Genomic DNA, 18,204 nt, shown 5'->3' with positions numbered 1-18,204 from the left:
ATGTAGGCTTTGAACCAGATAAAAAGGTGAATTCTGAAATCTATCCTTCCTGTCATAATGCCAGACTTGCAACTGTTACTCTTGAGCTCTCAGATGCCTCCAAACCATCCAAGTTCATGGCAGAAAGAAGTAAGGTGGGAAAGAGTCTCAGTGGTAGTAGCAAGGCTCTATCATGAAGAGCTGGAGGCCCACTCCAGAGCTGTCCTCACACAGGTACAAGGCTGTGATGTGGATTGGAGAAATGCTCCTGTTAGGATCACTGTTCAGAGTTTTTCAGGTCATTCACTGCACAACCTCACCGGGTAATATTCACAGTCACAGCCCTCTGCTCAGTGTTATGTGCCGGACTGAATGGGAGAGGGGTTTGGGGGAGAGTGGATTCATGAGTATGTATGGCTAAGTCTCTTCGCTGTTGACCTGAAACTATCACAACATTGTTAATCGGCTGTACCCCAATACAAAATGGTTTTTTTGGTGTTAAAAAATAAAAATAAAATAAAAACAAATAAATGAAACAAAAAAATGGAGCTTCTCCAGGGTCCAATATTTGCAAATACTATCCCCACTCCCTGATTTCAGGAAGCCAGGACTAAGACCCGTGGGTAGAGTTCATAATAAAAACAACTGTGGCTCATTAGAAAAACAGCAAACTTTGCAGTGTTCAGAATTTCCCATTAGCATGTGTAAAACTTTATATTTGGGAATTTTTAGGCCAAGGTCCCATGAGGTAGGGGATTCTACTGATGAATAAGAGTTTAGAGAGTATATAAGTGACATACAGATTTTGGAATGTATTCAAAGAAAGATGAGTGATCTTAAAAAATTTGATTAATTTCCTAAGTCCATACTATGATGGCCATAATAACTATAACTACATCATATGGCTGTTTTAAACATATAGAAGATTGTGTGTGGGTGTATCTACATCTCTGTTTACATCATCTATCCATCTATCCTTCAGTCTGTGTATTCATCCATCCATCCATCCGTCCACCCACACACCAACCTATCCATCCATCCTACCTTCGTGAGCATGATGCTCCACACATGATAAGAAATCAGTAAATGTTAGTGGCCACTATGATCATGTTCTTTACAACTACTGGATAATGCTTTCAACACAGCAGAACTGCCTTTTATCTCTGTAGGCAGACGCAGAGTGGTGGCACTCTCAGAGATGCCATTTTTCATTCTTATTTGTAGCATAATCACATAAAGTCCACTTTATCTGATGCCCAGGGCGGAAATTTGGTGGAGGTGAAAGCTTCCCTACTTCTAGGTAAAGAATGGTATGAAACAATGATGATGGTCCACTTTTCTGAAGTTTCCTCTAACAACTTTATTTCTGAACTTTTAAAATGGAGCTTCTCCTAATATCATATGACATCGCTTATATGTGGGATCTAAAATGAAATGAAACAAATTAACTTTATTACAAAACAGAGAAAGACTCACAGATTTAGAAAATGAACTTACGGCTGCTGGGGGGAAGACACAGTTAGGGACTTTGGGAAGGTCATATACACACTGCTGTACTTAAAATGGTAACCAGCAAAGACCCATTGTATAGCACACGGAAATCTGCTGAATGTTATGTGCCAGACTGGATGGGAGAGGGGTTTGGGGGAGAATGGACACATGTACACGTATGGCTAAGTCTCTTCGCTGTTCATCTGAAACTATCAAAACATTGTTAATTGGCTGTACCCCAATACAAAATGTTTCTTGGCGCTAAAAAAATAAATAAAATTAAAAAAATAAATGAAACAAAAAATGGAGCTTGTCCAGGGTCCAATATTAGCAAATACTATCCCCACCATGACTCTTAGAATTACACATCTATTTCTAATCTCTCACTCTGCAGCATGGATGTTGTCCCCTCACCCAGAAATCAGTTATGTCAATTCAGCCTGAAAGTTCTATCGTCAAAAAGCATGTGAATCCTGTGGGAGTGCCACTCATTTCCTTTCTTGCTGATAGGAGATGCAGGTGTACCTGAAAAAAGGTGTGATGTTCCTTGACAAACTGCAAAGGTGCAGCTATCAAAAATAATCACTGCATCAGAACAACTGGAGACCAAAAAAGTGTCCTTGGCTGCTTTATAAAAAACAGCAAACCGGCCTCTTTATGCTTCATAAAAAAGCACCCTGAGGAAGAGCAATGAAGCTTACATATCTGCCACTTAGGTCACCACTTCAGGGTGGTTCCATGTAACCCAAGGGCTTCCCAGGGGGTGCTTGTGGTAAAGAACTTGCCTGTCAATGCAGCAGACATAAGAAACTGGGGTTCGATCCCTGGGTTGGGAAGATCCCCTGGAGGAGGACATGGCAACCCACTCCAGTATACTTGCCTGGAGAATCCCATGGACAGAGGAGCCTGGCAGGCTATGGTTCATAGGGTTGCAAAGAGTTGGACATGACTGAAGCAACTTAATACATACACACATATGCAAGCTAAAACTATTCCTAACTGTCGGTCTTGGTCTGCATTACCCTCTCTCCCTACTTATTGATTTACCCTTCTCTCCCTTCTCCTTTTACTTATTCATTCATGCAAAAATTCATTCATTCATTCAGAAAGTATTTATGAACTCACATCTATATATAACTGCTTGACCTAAGGAGATTTACAATCTAGTAGCTTCCCCAATGGTTAAACAGTAAAGAATTGAATCCACCTGCAAAACAGGAGATGCGGGTACAATCCCTGGGTTGGGAAGATCCCCTGTAGTAGGAAATGGCAACCTGCTCCAGCATTCTTGCCCGAAAAACCCCATGGACAGAGGAGCCTAGTGGTCCTCGTCCATGTGGTGGCAAAGGGTTGGATATGACTCAGCACGCACATGCTAAAATAAGGCTGGGGCATGTTTTCCTCAGGGGAAGTCTCTCCTGCTTGTTCACTCTATAATTCTTTTAGCCGGTGTTCTGACTTCTGATACAATTTTGTATTATTGACTAAGAGCCCCATGTGGGTGACTCTCATTTTGACAAATAACCTTTAGATTTTATTTTTTTAATTTTTGGACCACATGGCATGTAGGATCTTAGTTTCCCAACCAGGAATTGAACCTGAGCCCCCTGCATTGGAAGCACAGAGTCTTCACCACAGGACTTCCAGGGAAGTTCCAACCTTTAGTTATTTAAAGAGAGGGACCCTGGCTCAAGCCATTACTATTGTATGCTGAGCAGGATCTGGCTCTATTTCCAACCTCAGCTGGTGTTCTTCATCTAAGACAAACTGGTTTCCTTTTTTTACTGGGACCCCATGCTCCTTCTCCATCCGTGTTCTCATTTAGGTTTGTGAGGTTAGAAAAACCTTATTTTTTTGACTCAGCCTGGAATCTTCTCATGGAGTACCTTTTTAGACTCTTTTCCATCCCAACTCCTACAGAAAACCCCAAATCCATCAATACATACAAGGTGCGTAATATGGCATTTCTTTGTTAATACTACTTACAGTATATCATTTTCTACACATTTTATTATTTGCTCATCAACTCATACTATTCTTCTTTCCTACCAGACTGAAGACCCCATGGAACAAAAGATAACATCCATATTCCTTCCTCCCACTGCCTGGCCCAATGCTGAACGTGGTAGCCATCAACAAACACAAATTAAATACTAGTTGAAATTCAACAAGAGATATGGAAAGTCATTACAGAAAGCTTGCTTTGACAGTCTTTTCTTTCAAGTACAGAACTTTTGGAGAATTGTTATTCTCCAAAGGCACAGGTATGTCTTACTGATGTGGCAGATTTACTTTCCAAATAATTCTAACATTTCAGATCATTACCTGAGTCTGCCATCCTCTGCTGCAGCACCTCCCGGTATAATCTTCGTAATAAATATGCCAGGGTCATCTCCGATGTGGGGATTATCTGTCCCTCCAGCAATACTGAATCCCAGGCCAGAATTTCCCTGTAGAAACAATAAGTAGACATTAAATGATGTGGCTGTCATCTAAACCCAGTTCTCCTTGTACTCTGCGTTATCATCTTACGACTCAAATGGAAATCAGGTGATAACAGCCTTGTATGCAAAGCCATAAACTGCACCATCAGCAGACAAAGGAAGGTCAGGGAAAACACTCAGGCTTGTCCCTGCATTGCAAGAATTCAAGTGCTTTATGCTTCTGCTTATTCAAAGGGCCTTACATTTTTTGCTAGAAAGGCAGCCTTTATTAGAAACTAAAATGGTCATGATGAAATAAAAGTTGACACTGTGCAATATGAGAAAATGCAAAAGATAATTATGGTCCATTATAAAAATTGTACACACATACAAAAAAGAACGGACGGAAACAGGTTATGTGAAAAACATTTGATTTGATGGAGTAGTGAAATTTGGGTGTTTCCATTCTGCTATTTCTGGTACTGTTGCTCTAATATTGTTTATCCATCAAATAAGTGTATTTTCCTATTTGTTAATAGGAACTTTGACTTCAGGAGGCAACGGCCCCTTCTAGAGTCATAGCAAATGTGAGACACTTTGCAGTAAAGTAGCTCTTAATTTGCTATAGATACAGACAAGGAATACATTATTGTTGCAGCATGTAAATTTGAACACCTTATATTCTAATATAGCTTTCATACTTACTCCTGTAGACTCTAGTAATTGATAACCAATGTACATATAGCCCTCTAAAATTTGCATGCAATACATAATTAAAAGTCTCCCTCAAATTCACAAACCATTGCACTTACTTCTTATTTTCATATTCTCTTTTTTTTTCATATTCTCTTTTTTAATCTCCATCACCATGGCTACATTTTTGTTTCCATATTATGTTCCATTTTTTTCCTATTCACTTTATATTTTCAGTCATTTTTATACAATTAGAAAATCTTTATAATTATCCATTTAAGTGACTAAATAATATTTGACTAAGGTCATTTAACCAGTCCCTTGTCACTGAATATTTAATTTCTCTATATACTCTTACAACAAATACAGCTTACTAAATTTACAATCATTTGATTAAGTCCTGCTTGTGGGTAAAAAGAGATGAGGAATAAGAAATTAGTTGTTAATCCAGAAAAATTAATTAGGGCACTCAATTAGAGAAGTTGGGTGTTAAGATCAGATCAAGTATAATTGACAGTTATACTACCACTGCAAATGACAAGGTAAATCTTACCAATTTTTATTGACTGAACTAATAAAACTCTGAATTTTCAGAGGGTTGTTCTCACAATTATACACTAAAAGGCTGAAGTTAATAATTCAACCATGGCCACTAAGATCTCATGTCTTTGTACTACTGACTTCTAATTCTGTTTCTTTGAAAAACTCCAATGTTCCTTGGGTATTATCTGACTACTTAAGTGCAGTCAATAATGAATGTATTTGTTATTGTTGTTCAGACTCTAAGTCATGACTATTTGTGACCCCATGGATTGCAACATGCCAGGCTTCCCTATTCTTCACTATCTCCCAGAGTTTGCTCAACGTCATGTCCATTGAACCAGTGATGCTCTCTAGTCATCTCATTCTCCATCGCCCTGATCTCCTCCTGCCCTCAATCTTTTCAGTATCAGAAGTGAAAGTATTAACTGCTCAGTTGTGTCCAACTCTTTGCGACCCCATGAACACCAGGATCCTCTGTCCATAGAATTCTCCAGGCAAGAATACTAGAGTAGGTTGCCATTCCCTTCTCCAGGGGATCTTCCTGACCCAGGGATTGAAACCAGGTCTCCTATATTGCAGGCAGATACTTCAACATCTGAGCCACCAGGGTTTTTACCAGTGAGTTGGTTCTTCACATTAGGTGTCCAAAGTATTGGAACTTCAGCTTCAGCATCAGTCCTTCCAATGAATATCTAGGCTTGATTTCCTTTAGGATCGACTGGTTTGATCTCCTTGCTGTCCAAAGAAATCTCAAGAGCCTTCTCCAGTACCACAATTTGAAAGAAACAATTCTTCAGGGCTCAGTCTTCTTTATGGTCCAACTCTCATATCTATACATGACTACTGGAAAAAAACATAGCTTTGGCCATATGGACCTTTGTTGGCAAAGTGATAGCTCTGCTTTTTAATATGCTATCTAGGTTTGTCATAGCTTTCCTTGTAAGGAGCAAGCATTTTTCAATTTCATGGCTGTGGTCATCACCAGCAGTGGTTTTGGAGCCCAGGAAAATAAAATCTGTCACTGTTTCCACCCGTCCCCCATCTATTTTCCATGAAGAGATGGGACCAGATGCCATAAATTTAGTTTTTTGAATGTTGAGTTTTAAGCCAGGCTTTTCACTCTCCTCTTTCACCCTCATCAAGAAGCTCTTTAGTCCCTCTTCACTTTCTGCCACTAGAGTAGTGTCACTGGTATATCTGAGGTTGTTGATATTTCTCCTGGCAATCTTGACTCCAGCTTATGAGTCATACAGCCTAACATTTTGAATGATGTACTCTAGGAGAAATATCAATAACCTAAGATACACAGATGACACCACTCGTATGGCAGAAAGCGAAGAAGAACTAAAGAGCCTCTTGATGAAAGTGAAAGAGGAGAGTGAAAAAGTTGGCTTAAAACTCAACATTGAGAAAACTAAGATCATGGCATCTGGTCTCATCACTTCATGGCAAATAGATGGGGAAACAATGTAAACAGTGACAGACTTTATTTTCTTGGGCTCCAAAATCACTGCAGATGGGTGACTGCAGCCATGAAATTAAAAGACACTTGTTCCTTGGAAGAAAAGCTATGACCAACCTAGATGGCATATTAAAAAGCAGAGACATTACTTTGCCAACAAAGGCCTATCTAGTCAAAGCTATGGTTTTTCCAGTAGTCATGTATGGATGTGAGAGTTGGACTATAAAGAAAGCTGAGCACCGAAGAATTGATGCTTTTGAATTGTGGTGCTGGAGAGGACTCTTGAGAGTCCCTTGGACTACAAGGAGATCCTAAAGGAATCTAACCAGTCCATCCTAAAGGAAATCAGTCCTGAATATTCTTTGGAAGGACCGATGCTGAAGCTGAAACTTCAGTACTTTGGCCACCTAATGTGAAGAGCTGACTCATTTGAAAAGACCCTGATGTTGGGAAAGATTAAAGGCAGGAGGAGAAGGAGACAACAGAGGATGAGATGGTTGGATGGCATCACCAACTTCACTGACATAAGTTCGTTTGAGCAAGCTTCAGGAGTTGGTGATGGACAGGGAAACCTTTCAGGCTGCAGTCCATGGAGTTGCAGAGTCAGACACAACTGAGCAACTAAACTGAACTCTGCATATGAGTTAAATAAGCATGGTGACAATATGCAGGCTTGTCTTACTCCTTTCCTAATTCTGAACCAGTTCATTGTTCCATGTCTGGTTCCAACTGTTGCTTCTTGACCTGCATACAGGTTTATCAGGAGACAGGTAAGGTGGTCTGGTATTCCCATCTCTTTAAGAATTCTCCACAGTTTGCTGTGATCTACACAGTCAAAGACTTTCAAGTAGTTAATGAAGCAGATGCTTTTCTCGAATTCCCTTGTTTTTTTCTATGATCCCATGGATGTTGACAATTTGATCTCTGGTTCCTCTGCCTCAACGTATGTATTAAATATTTATTAAATATCAGCTTTGTGTTTGGCACTGGGCTAAGCCTTGGAGCTGTAGCCATGAATCTATCAGTTTATGAGGCATATGAAGGACAAGTGCAGCGTGCTGGAGTGGCTAACAGATCCAAACACAAGGACTTTTCCTGAAGGTGAAGAGTGGTTAGTTTTTTTTAATGAGGGAAGGGTGGAAGTTGGAGAGGAGGACAGAGTGTCCCAAGCAGAGGGAAGAACATACGTAAAATCCCTGAAGTGACAAAGTGTATGCCAGGTCCAGGAAACAGACAAGAAGGCGACAACGATGACAGCAAGAAGGATAATTGGATGAGTCTCGGTCATGAATTTCTTCAAAGCAGTGTATGTGAGTCCATTTTTGGTTTTAAGTACCTACTGACACCAGATGACTGCATTGTATTGTATGAATATCTCCTATGAGACTCTCTTGAAGCTAAGGCTGTAGGGATTAAGACCAAGTGATTTCTGCTTTCATGGAATTCAAGGCAGAGCAGAAAAGAACCATAGTTTGGCAATTGGTGATCAGTACCTCAACTACTTCCCTGGTGGCTCACATGGTAAAGCGTCTGCCTACAACGCAGGAGACCTGGGTTCAATCCATGGGTTTGGAAGATCTCCTGAAGAAGGAAATGGCAACCCACTCCAGTATTCTTGCCTGGAAAATCCCATGGATGGAGGAGCCTATTAGGCTACAGTCCATGGGGTTGCAAAGAGTCGGACACGACTGAGCGACCTCACTTTCACTTTCATCTCAACTACACTGTCACGACGATAGCCACCAATGAGGCAGTTTCTATAAGATCTTGGGTTTCAGAAGGAAAGGATGGGAAGATAAGTTTTTTCAATGTAATTTGGGTCTAGCTCCAAAAACATCAACTAGAATATATTGGTCTTATTCGAGTTGGCACCTCAACAATACCAATTGCTTCATTAATGGGGTAGGGAAAGAGTCAAGCACAGACTGCAAGATGCTCTAACGCTTTCTCCTGAAAATATAAAAATCTTGGGAGAGGGCACTCAAGACTTTGTCATTTGAGAAAAATATTCACTCTACTAGGTCTATATTTTAGCCCCCAGGAACACTGAATTGCTCACTCTTTCTTGCACAGTCCACTTGATAACTCATCTCTTGGCCTTTGCTCATACTGCTTTCTCTACGAGAAATCTCCCACTCTGCCTGATGGTTCAGATGTCATTTGAGTTTCTATAGATTTCTCTGCTTAGCTATGCTATGCACTGTGTTATTTTGAAGTTGTATATTTATCAGTCTATCATTCCTTCAAACTGACCTTATAGAAGGCAGAAACTGTATAATATTCACCTTTGTCTCTTGGTGCCTTGACTGGCACGTTGTTCCTTACATATTTGATGAATGAATGAACAGACAAACACATTTGCTGAGAATATTCTTTCAAAGGGAAGAGTCAGAAAGACATAATACAAGTACACGGTTAATATAGAAGTCACTTTGCTCTGTGCGGCTCCAAAATAAAAATGGAAAGGCCAGAAATTCAAATTGTGGCTTAGCTGAAGGATGAATGAGGAGACGAGAGCTGTTCAAATTGGGAATAGCCTGCTTTGCAAGGGAGGGAGGATCCTTTACTCAATGGGTAGCTAGCTAGACACTGGACATAAGGGACCAAACATCATCTGAGAGGTTAGGCTGTACAACTTCAAAGGATTCTTCTGGATCTCTGGCTAGACTTACAGGAAAACTACTCTTGCCAACAGGAAAAAAAAAAAAAAAAAAAGAATGCCATAGGAACCTTTAGAGGGGGATGTAGGTCACTGCTACATTTTTTTATTGTATGGATTCACAGATCTTTGAAGTGATAGCTTTGATGACAACCTAGCAACACGGAAATATTGTTTTTAGACTATAATACAGAGAATATGCTTCCCTGGTGGGAAAGATTCTTTACCCAGATGGTAAAGAATCTGCCAGCAAGGCACGAGACCTGGGTTCGATCCCTGGGTCCGGAAGATCCCTGGAGAAAGGAATGGCTACCCCTCCAGTTTTCTTGCCTGGAGAATCCCATGGACAAAAGAGCCTGGTGGGCTACAGTCCATGGGGTCGCAAAGAGTCAGATATGACTGAACAACTAACACACACATATGGAGAATATGGTGGTTTGGACATTTACTGATAAACTCTGTCCTTGAATCCACTCTGAGTAAAGGAATAAATCAAAGAACCCACAATGAAAAGAGGCAAGTAGAGACAGAATATAACAAGATCTGTGTTTCTGATCCCAAGGATTCTCCAAAGCTTTTGTGTTTCAGTTAAAACCAGCCTGACGGCTAGGCCTGGCCAGTCACAGTAGTTCTTTAGCAGAGGTTCATCTGAATTCAGCTAAGGAAATTATTAAAGTGCTTCCCCGTGTCCTCTTATTATTCTCACCCAGCCTTCCCTTTCAGGCCTTTGCTCCCAGACAGCAGCGTTCAGTGGAGAGAGGGAGAGATAAAAAGCAGCAGTGAAATCACTGCCTGCTGTTCTCCATGGCGGAATCTCTCCCATCCCCCCGACAATCATCCCAGAGCCAGCCAGCTGCAAAGGCAGAGCCCAGAACCTCTGTTCTCTGCGCAGCCATCTCTCCAGGAGAATAGGCAGATGCCTGGCTGACAGCCTTAGATCCCGAAAACGGTGCCTGATTAACTGACTGTTGATACTTGACACAGTCAACAGAAACTATAAGGTGCCACGTGGGTGAGGGCAGCCTCTGTGCAGCGTTCCGGCTGGGCTGCTGCTTCCTCGCAATTGGGCAGAGTCCATGTGTGAGCATGTGGCTGCCTTGGACCATTATTTGTTCTGGTCCCCATTCCTCCACTCTGGCTGACTGTCCCCCGGGAACACAAGGCCACTGCCTAGCCAGTGGACTAGCAAGTGGTACTTCCTCCTTCATGTACTATACTCTCTGGGAAAAGGCAAAAAAGCAAAAGGAAAAGAACATTTGCCATTTAACTGATGGCTGTAAATATAAATATCAGTATCCTCAGAAGCATGAGCCCAAGCCTGCTGTCACTGGCCATGCCCACTGTCTAGCCAAGTGGTACTTTCTCTTTCAAGTACTACACTCTATCAACTCCCAGAGGAAAAAAAAGAAAATAGCAAAATGAAGAGAACATTTAGTGAAAATGAAATGAAAAATAAAACATTTAAATGATGGTTGCAAATATAAATACAGTATCCTCAGAGAATTATCTTTTCATTAAAAGATTGTTGTGTAACAGGAAATTACCCCCAAAATGGGGTTACAAAAAACAAGAGGAAAATACAGTGATATCATAATCATATGAATTTACAGAAGGTTCTATTGACAAATAATTTCTCTTACTGTCAGAAGTTCCTACTTTTCAAATACTATTTAATCTAGTAATTCAGTTCTAGGAATTTATCCTAAAGAAATAACCAGAGATGTGTGCAATGACGTGTGTTCAAAGATTTGTGGCGGTATCATGCTTCTAATTCTAAAAACAAAACAAAATCCAACTTGTAATTGGAAACATTCAAACAATGGAGAAATAGTTAAAAAGTACTGTTATATGTCTATCTGAATGTGGGAATATTTTAGAGCCATTAAAACTGCAGCAATATTTAATGATAATGGAAAATGTTCATTATACAAATGTGAGAGGAAAAAAATGTGTATGAAATTTTAATTAAAGTATGATCACCACTAAAATATTAAAAAAAGACTTGTTTTTTACTAAGAAATTTATGAATTACTAATTGGTAGTAGTAAAACTGCTTAAGTAATAAACTACTTAAGAGGGAGAGACTTTTTTTAAGTTATAAAATTCTTAATAAAATACTAAAAATGTCCTCAAGGGAACTAACAGTTATTACATTTTTCTTTCTGGAACTAACATTTATTGCATTCTTCTTTTTATGTAAAACTCTGAGCTAGGCTTCTTTTAATCCTCTATCTGATGGACAGTATTTTCCCCCTTTTCATGTATTAAAAAACAAAATGCAAAAACAAATTAAAACCAAAAGAAAACCCTGAGGCTAAGAAGCATGAAGCAACTTACATAAAGACAGAAAGCAAGCAAATAGTGGAATTCAAATCCAAACAGGATATTTTAAGCTTCAATTACCAGCTCTTCCCCTGTTATATCATATTGTCTCTTCTGGGTTAAACAATTTGATGGTAAGGAAATTAAAAAAAAAAAATACGAACAACAAACTATTCATTTTTTTTTTAAAAGAATCTATACCACTCTTATCAGTATCATAAAAATATTTTTAAAAATTGTAATGGAAGAGCATGTATTTATTTGGACCATTCAGACCTGTTTTTGACATTAGGCACATTTCTTAACTTTGAACCTAGCTTTCTTGTTTGCAAGATGTACATAATAGTAACTACTTCACAGCATTATTAGAAAGATCAAAGTAAATGATATATGTACTAGCAGAGCACTGAGCATAGATCCTGGGAGGTGTGTGAAGATTAATCAATATTAGTTCATTTCCTTTGGTTGGATCCTGCACTATTACGAGTGTCCTTCTAAACATGAGGGCAATAAAGGCAAACGGAAGTAAGACAATGCAGTCTTTCATTTATACCTTTGTCTATTCATCCAACAAGTATTTTTTGATGAATGCTGGCCTACAATTTTAGCATATGTTATTTCTCTTTGTATAATTTAGCTACATATTCTAAATATGGGAGAAAGGATGGCTAGGCAGGAAGTATTGAGAATGTTAAGTAAATAAACGCTAGATAAAGGAAGACTCAAACACTATTTTTTTTAAGCTTTCAGTATCCATAACCTATTCTGATGCATCGAATTTGGGTATTTCATCTGACAAACCCCAATATTTCTGTGCATTCCCTTCACTTCAGTAGGATCTATATGTTCCTTTTACTCTCTACCAAGAATATCAATATACAAGTCTATCATCTGCATATCTGCTCCAGCAGGTATTTATTTTTATTTACTATAATTTATACTATAAAATGAGCTTCCCAGCTGGCACTAGTGGTAAAGAATCTTCTTGCCAATGCAGGAGATGCAATTGATTCAGGTGGGCTCCCTGGGTCAGGAAGATCCCCTAGAGCAGGAAATGGCAACTCGCTGTAGTCTTCTTGCCCAGAAAACTCTATGAACAGAAGAGCCTGGTGGGCTATAGTCCATGGGGCTACAAAGAGTCAGATACAACTAAATTACTAAGCTTATACACACATACTACAAAATAATACATGTGTTACTTTCAAGTATACCAGTTCAGTATCAGTTCAGTCACTCAGTTGTGTCCGACTCTTTGTGACCCCATAGACTGCAGCACGCCAGGCCTCCCTGTCCATCACCAACACCCAGAGTTTACTCAAACTCATGTCCATTGAGTCAGTGATACTATCCAACCATCTCATCCTCTGTCATCCCCTTCTCCTCCAGCCTTCAATCTTTCCCAGCATCAGGGTCTTTTTCCAATTAGTCAGTTCTTTGCATCAGGTAGCCAAAGTATTGGAGTTTCGGCTTCAGCATCAGTCCTTCCAATGAATATTCAGGACTGATTTCCTTTAGAATGGACTGGTTGGATCCTTGCAGTCCAAGGGACTCTCAAGAGTCTTCTCCAACACCACAGTTCAAAAGCATCATTTCTTTGGCACTCAGCTTTTTTATAGTCCAACTCTAACATCCATATATGACTACTGAAAAAACCATAGCTTTGACTAGATGGACCTTTGTTGACAAAGTAATGTCTCTGCTTTTTAATATGCTGTCCAGATTGGTCATAACTTTTCTTCCAAGGAGTAAGTGTCTTTTAATTTCATAGCTGCAGTCTCCATCTGCAGTGATTTTGGAGCCCAGAAAATTAAGTCTGTCACTGTTTCTACTGTTTCCCCATCTATTTGCCATGAATTGATGGGATCAGATGCCATGATCTTCGTTTTCTGAATGTTGAGTTTTAAGCCAACTTTTTCACCCTCCTCTTCCTTCACTTTTATCAAGAGGCTCTTTAGTTCTTCGCTTTCTGCCATAAGGGTGTTGTCATCTGCATGTCTGAGGTTATTGATATTTCTCCTGGCAGTCTTGATTCAAGTATATAATTATATTTAATTTCTGACACACACATAGAGTGAAAATTACTCATGTACAACTTGACCACTGATCAACAAATAGAATAGAATGGTGACCAATATAATGATTTCTTTGGAAGGAATGATGCTAAAGCTGAAACTCCAGTACTTTGGCCACCTCATGCGAAGAGTTGACTCATTGGAAAAGACTCTGATGCTGGGAGGGATTGGGGGCAGGAGGAGAAGGGGACGACAGAGGATGAGATGGCTGGATGGCATCACTGACTCGATGGACGTGAGTCTGAGTGAACTCCGGGAGTTGGTGATGGACAGGGAGGCCTGGTGTGCTGCGATTCATGGGGTCGCAAAGAGTTAGACACGACTGAGCAACTGATCTGATCTGAAAGATATTTTTTTTTAAAGTTAAAACAGATAGTAGCAGATTAAAATAAAGAATTCTCTAGGCTATATGACAGGATAAAAACATTACCTGATAGAAAGGTCTATTATTTGGCAAATAATTTTCTAAACTGTACTAAAAGCAATTTTATTTTAGGAAGATCTTGAATAGCACAGAGAATAAATATAACTTTTTCATAGCTCTTACCTATTGAAGTCATTCAAAGTCTCCCTCATCTACCTTCTCTAACATACTGCAGTATGAAAAGATGAATGGCCCCAGGCCCATTATTAGGCTTTTATAAAGATATGAATGTAACACAGACATTCCTAACCACTGTTGCTTACAATTTATAACTACAACAAATTTTTCCTTTTTTTTCCCTTAACATGCTAACAATCCATGTATCTTTGGCTAAAGGTCTTAGCCCAAGAATAAGAAATGCCTATTGCCTATTTTCACCTAGTTACGACTTCTAGGAGTTGCATTTAGGATGTCTCAATGTTCACTTTATTCAACAGTACTTTTCTGGATGCTATGGAGTAGAGCAGCCATCGGGAGATCTGCATTTGGGGATTAGTCACGGTTTAAGGCAAAATGTTTTAAGGGGATGGCAGAGAGGAAGTAGTTTCGTCAAACAGGTGGATGGAGAGTGCCAGAATCCAGGAGATCAAAGAATTGATGAAAAGTAAAAGAGTGATGTAGTAAAGGTAATTCATGTTCTTGTGGAAGGTTCTGTTGAGGTACACGGCAGCACCTGATGAGGAGGAAGCAGGGTAGTAGAAAGATTTTAGAGTGTGGCGGGTAGTGGCGGGGGGGATGCAGCATGTCTGTGCACTATGGGGAAGAAGCCGTGGGAAGGAACATGAATGAACATACAAGAGAGAAGGAGAAACAAATCCTGAAAAAGGAAGGGTGAGGAAGAGGGTCTAGAATCCAGATTCTTTGAGAACTACCATAGGTTAAGTACATATGGTATAGTCGTACCAAGGGACCAAGGTACCATGAGATGAAAAGATCTTTACAGTACATCCTCAGGTAAAGAAAAAAGAATACCATATAGGATTTAAACTTTGGTCTCACTTTGTAAAATATATGCATAGAAAAAATTTGGAAGTATGTTCACCAACATGTTAATATTGCTCATGGACATTAGAATTACAGATCTTTTTTCTTTTGTCATTTTGAGCAAGTCCATCATTAACTTTTCCCTTATAAAAATATCTAGAAACACACAAACATTATACGTGTAAAATCTGTTTGGCAAAAGAACAAATCCAAGTTGGTCTTTGAGACAGCATGACTCAGCCATAGGTTGGGAGAAAGATATTTTTTCTTTTTTACCAGGCCCACTTTCTCTTTCCTTTCGATAAAGTTAACAGGGCTAGTTTAAGTTGGAATAATAAAGTTATAGGACCCTTTTGAGGTGGACGAGAAGGGAGCTGAAGGAGTTCTTGCCTGATGTCTTTGCTCTATATATTTAAGATGTCAGGACATTAAAGGAAAAAGTCTAGAATGAATTTCGAGATTTAAGTAAAGCAGTAAATGGCTGGAATTGCAGATGTGAGGCAAGAGAGAGACACTGGAATTGGTAGGGGTCTGCTGAGCAGCACTGAGGTCGGACATTGTCAGTGTGATTACGTGATTTTTCTCCCTCAGAGTTTAGTCATCTTGAATGGTGAAAAGGAAAGGCTTGATAGCCTTCGGGCTGAGGACTGAAAGCAAATGTGGCTGACTCTTAAAGGAATGAGTAGTATATCAGGAAGGACAGGAAAAGAGAAGCAGAGAGGATGTCCAGAGACTGGATACATAGACTGAGGTCACGACAAGGTCAAATGACAGATTTATGGGGACCTGGGAACAGAAGAAGGGGTAGCAGGCTGTGGACACGATGGGGTTTTTGGGTTCAGGATTTCAGAGATGGAGCAACACTGGTAATTATGGGAATTCACAAGAGTCTAATCATGCGTACGTATTAAAGTGATTATCCAGTAAGAGTGCTTTGTGGCTGACACTGAAGTTTCCTGGGAAGAAAGAGACAAAAGATAAAGACAAAATCGTCTAAAAATGTTCAGTGAGAGTGAGGAAAGACCTAGGGTAAAGATGAGAAGTGGGATGTGAGGCAGTGTGGTAGTGGAGAGCGTTCCAAGCACAGGAACAAGACGGATCAACCCCCGCGACCCAACATCTCTTTGGGGATATACATGAAAGCTTTCTGAATAGCAGACCTAGGAGTATACGTTCCTGGAGAATCTAGGTTTTCTTCATAAGGGATGACATGATCAATGCAGTCGCTTACTATGATTAATTCAAAGACTTTGTATAGGATGAATTTAGAACAGGTTTGATGGATTGAGTCAGAAAGCAAGGAGCATAATTTGGGATCAGATACAGCGGTTGAGCTGTGAATTCTTTTTTTTTTTTTTTAATTGTGAATTGTATATGATTTAGGATGTTGTCAGTGGCACCACAACTACAAAATTTTAAAGTAACATCTGTCTTATACTTCGTTTGTAACAGTACTTAACTGAAATGCCACTGTGCATGCTTAGTGGTATCTGACTCTTTGCAGCCCCAAGGACGGTAGCCCCCAGTTCAGAAATTCATGCGTTCTCCCCAGTGATCCTCTCCTTATATGCCTGAATCACTTCATTCTATCCTTCTCATGGCAGAATGTGCTGAGGATAACAGATACGAATCTCAAACTCAAATGACAACAAAGGCAGACGAGACGTATAGGAGGGTGCAAGGGACCCAGGAGAGATAAAACAACAGAGCAAGAGTGTGGCTACATGGCAACTGGTCTTCTTATCTGGAATAAAACAGGAAGAAGGGATCGAGTATATATTTCATCTAATGAGAAGAATAATTATTCAGCTCTTGTGGATGACAGGCACTCTAGAATGTGGGCCTAATGTTGGGAGATGGGTCTCCCCTGCTGAGGGAAGCCAGGAATCAAATTTTCTTAAGTATAAAGAAGTTGTGGTACATATATACAATGGAATATTAGTCATAAAAAGGAAGGCAACTGAGTCAGTTCTAATGAGGTGGATGAACCTAGAGCCCACTATACAGAGTGAGGTAAGTGAGAATGAGAAAAACAAATGCTGTATACTAATGCATATACACGGAATCTAGAAAGACGGTACTGAGGAACCTATTTTCAGGGCAGCAATGGAGATGCAGACATAGAGGAGAGACTTGTGGACACAGTGAGGGAAGGCGAGGGGGGACGAATAGAGAGAGCAGCACTGAAACATATACATTACCATATGTGAAATAGACAGCCAGTGGGGATTTGCTGTATGAGGCAGGGGGCTCAAACTCGGTGCGCTGTGACAACCTAGAGGCTGGCAGGGAGGTTTAAGAGGGAGGGGGCACATGTATGCCTAAGGCTGATTAATGTTGATGTATGGCAGAAACCAACACAACATCGTAAAGCAATTATCCTCCAATTAAAAACAAATTAAAATTTTTTTTCTTAAGTAAAATACCAATTTTTTAAATTTGGAAAGTTACTACATTGAGATGCATATAGGTTCTTAGTCAACTATGCTCCTTGTAACTGGCGGTTTGAGTGACACATTCCACAGCTGTCACACAGCTCGACTCTCTATGTCCCCAAGTCAGAGACAGGATCTAAGCATCTCCGTTTTGTAAACTCACTATCCGTTAACTTGTATTTTCATGTGTGTAGTTGTCTATGGAGAAGGCAATGGCACCCCACTCTGGTACTCCTTCCTGGAGAATCCCGTGGATGGGGGAGCCTGGAAGGCTGTGGTCCATGGGGTCGCTGAGGGTCGAACACGACTGAGCGACTTCACTTTCACTTTGATGCATTGGAGAAGGAAATGGCAACCCGCTCCAGTGTTGTTGCCTGGAGAATCCCAGGGACGGCGGAGCCTGGTGGGCTGCCGTCTATGGGGTCGCACAGAGTCGGACATGACTGAAGCGACTTAGCAGCAGCAGCTTTCTATACCCTTGGCAGCATATAAAGAAAAAATGCCTGACCCAGAGTGGACCTCACTTTCTCCTTCATTTTTCTTCTCTATATTATTTTGTGCTTGGTTCACAACTTAAATGTTACACACAGCACATTGTACTGTATTTTTTTTTTTAACCTGTCTACCTTCCCTATGAGAAAGGCATGGCAACCCACTCCAGTATTCTTGCCTGGAGAATTCCATGGACAGAGAAGCCTGGCGGGCTACAGTCCATGG

The 18,204-nt window shown here is 40.2% G+C and overlaps 1 protein-coding gene across 14 annotated transcripts in view; it reads right to left on the bottom strand.

The window, feature by feature from the left end:
* DLG2 (discs large MAGUK scaffold protein 2) overlaps positions 1 to 18,204 on the bottom strand; it is a 2,332,068-nt gene that overhangs the window by 717,903 nt on the left and 1,595,961 nt on the right. For all 14 annotated transcript variants that reach the window (XM_070783335.1, XM_070783336.1, XM_070783337.1 and 11 more), the window contains one exon: positions 3,796 to 3,920. In XM_070783335.1, the coding sequence (XP_070639436.1) occupies positions 3,796 to 3,920 (125 nt within the window). The remainder of the gene's footprint in view (positions 1 to 3,795; positions 3,921 to 18,204) is intronic.

This window comes from Bos indicus, chromosome 29 (assembly GCF_029378745.1).
Source record: "Bos indicus isolate NIAB-ARS_2022 breed Sahiwal x Tharparkar chromosome 29, NIAB-ARS_B.indTharparkar_mat_pri_1.0, whole genome shotgun sequence".
Lineage (NCBI taxonomy): Eukaryota > Metazoa > Chordata > Mammalia > Artiodactyla > Bovidae > Bos > Bos indicus.
Note: the sequence above shows the minus strand (reverse complement) of the source record. Positions and strands in the feature narration are given on the sequence as shown.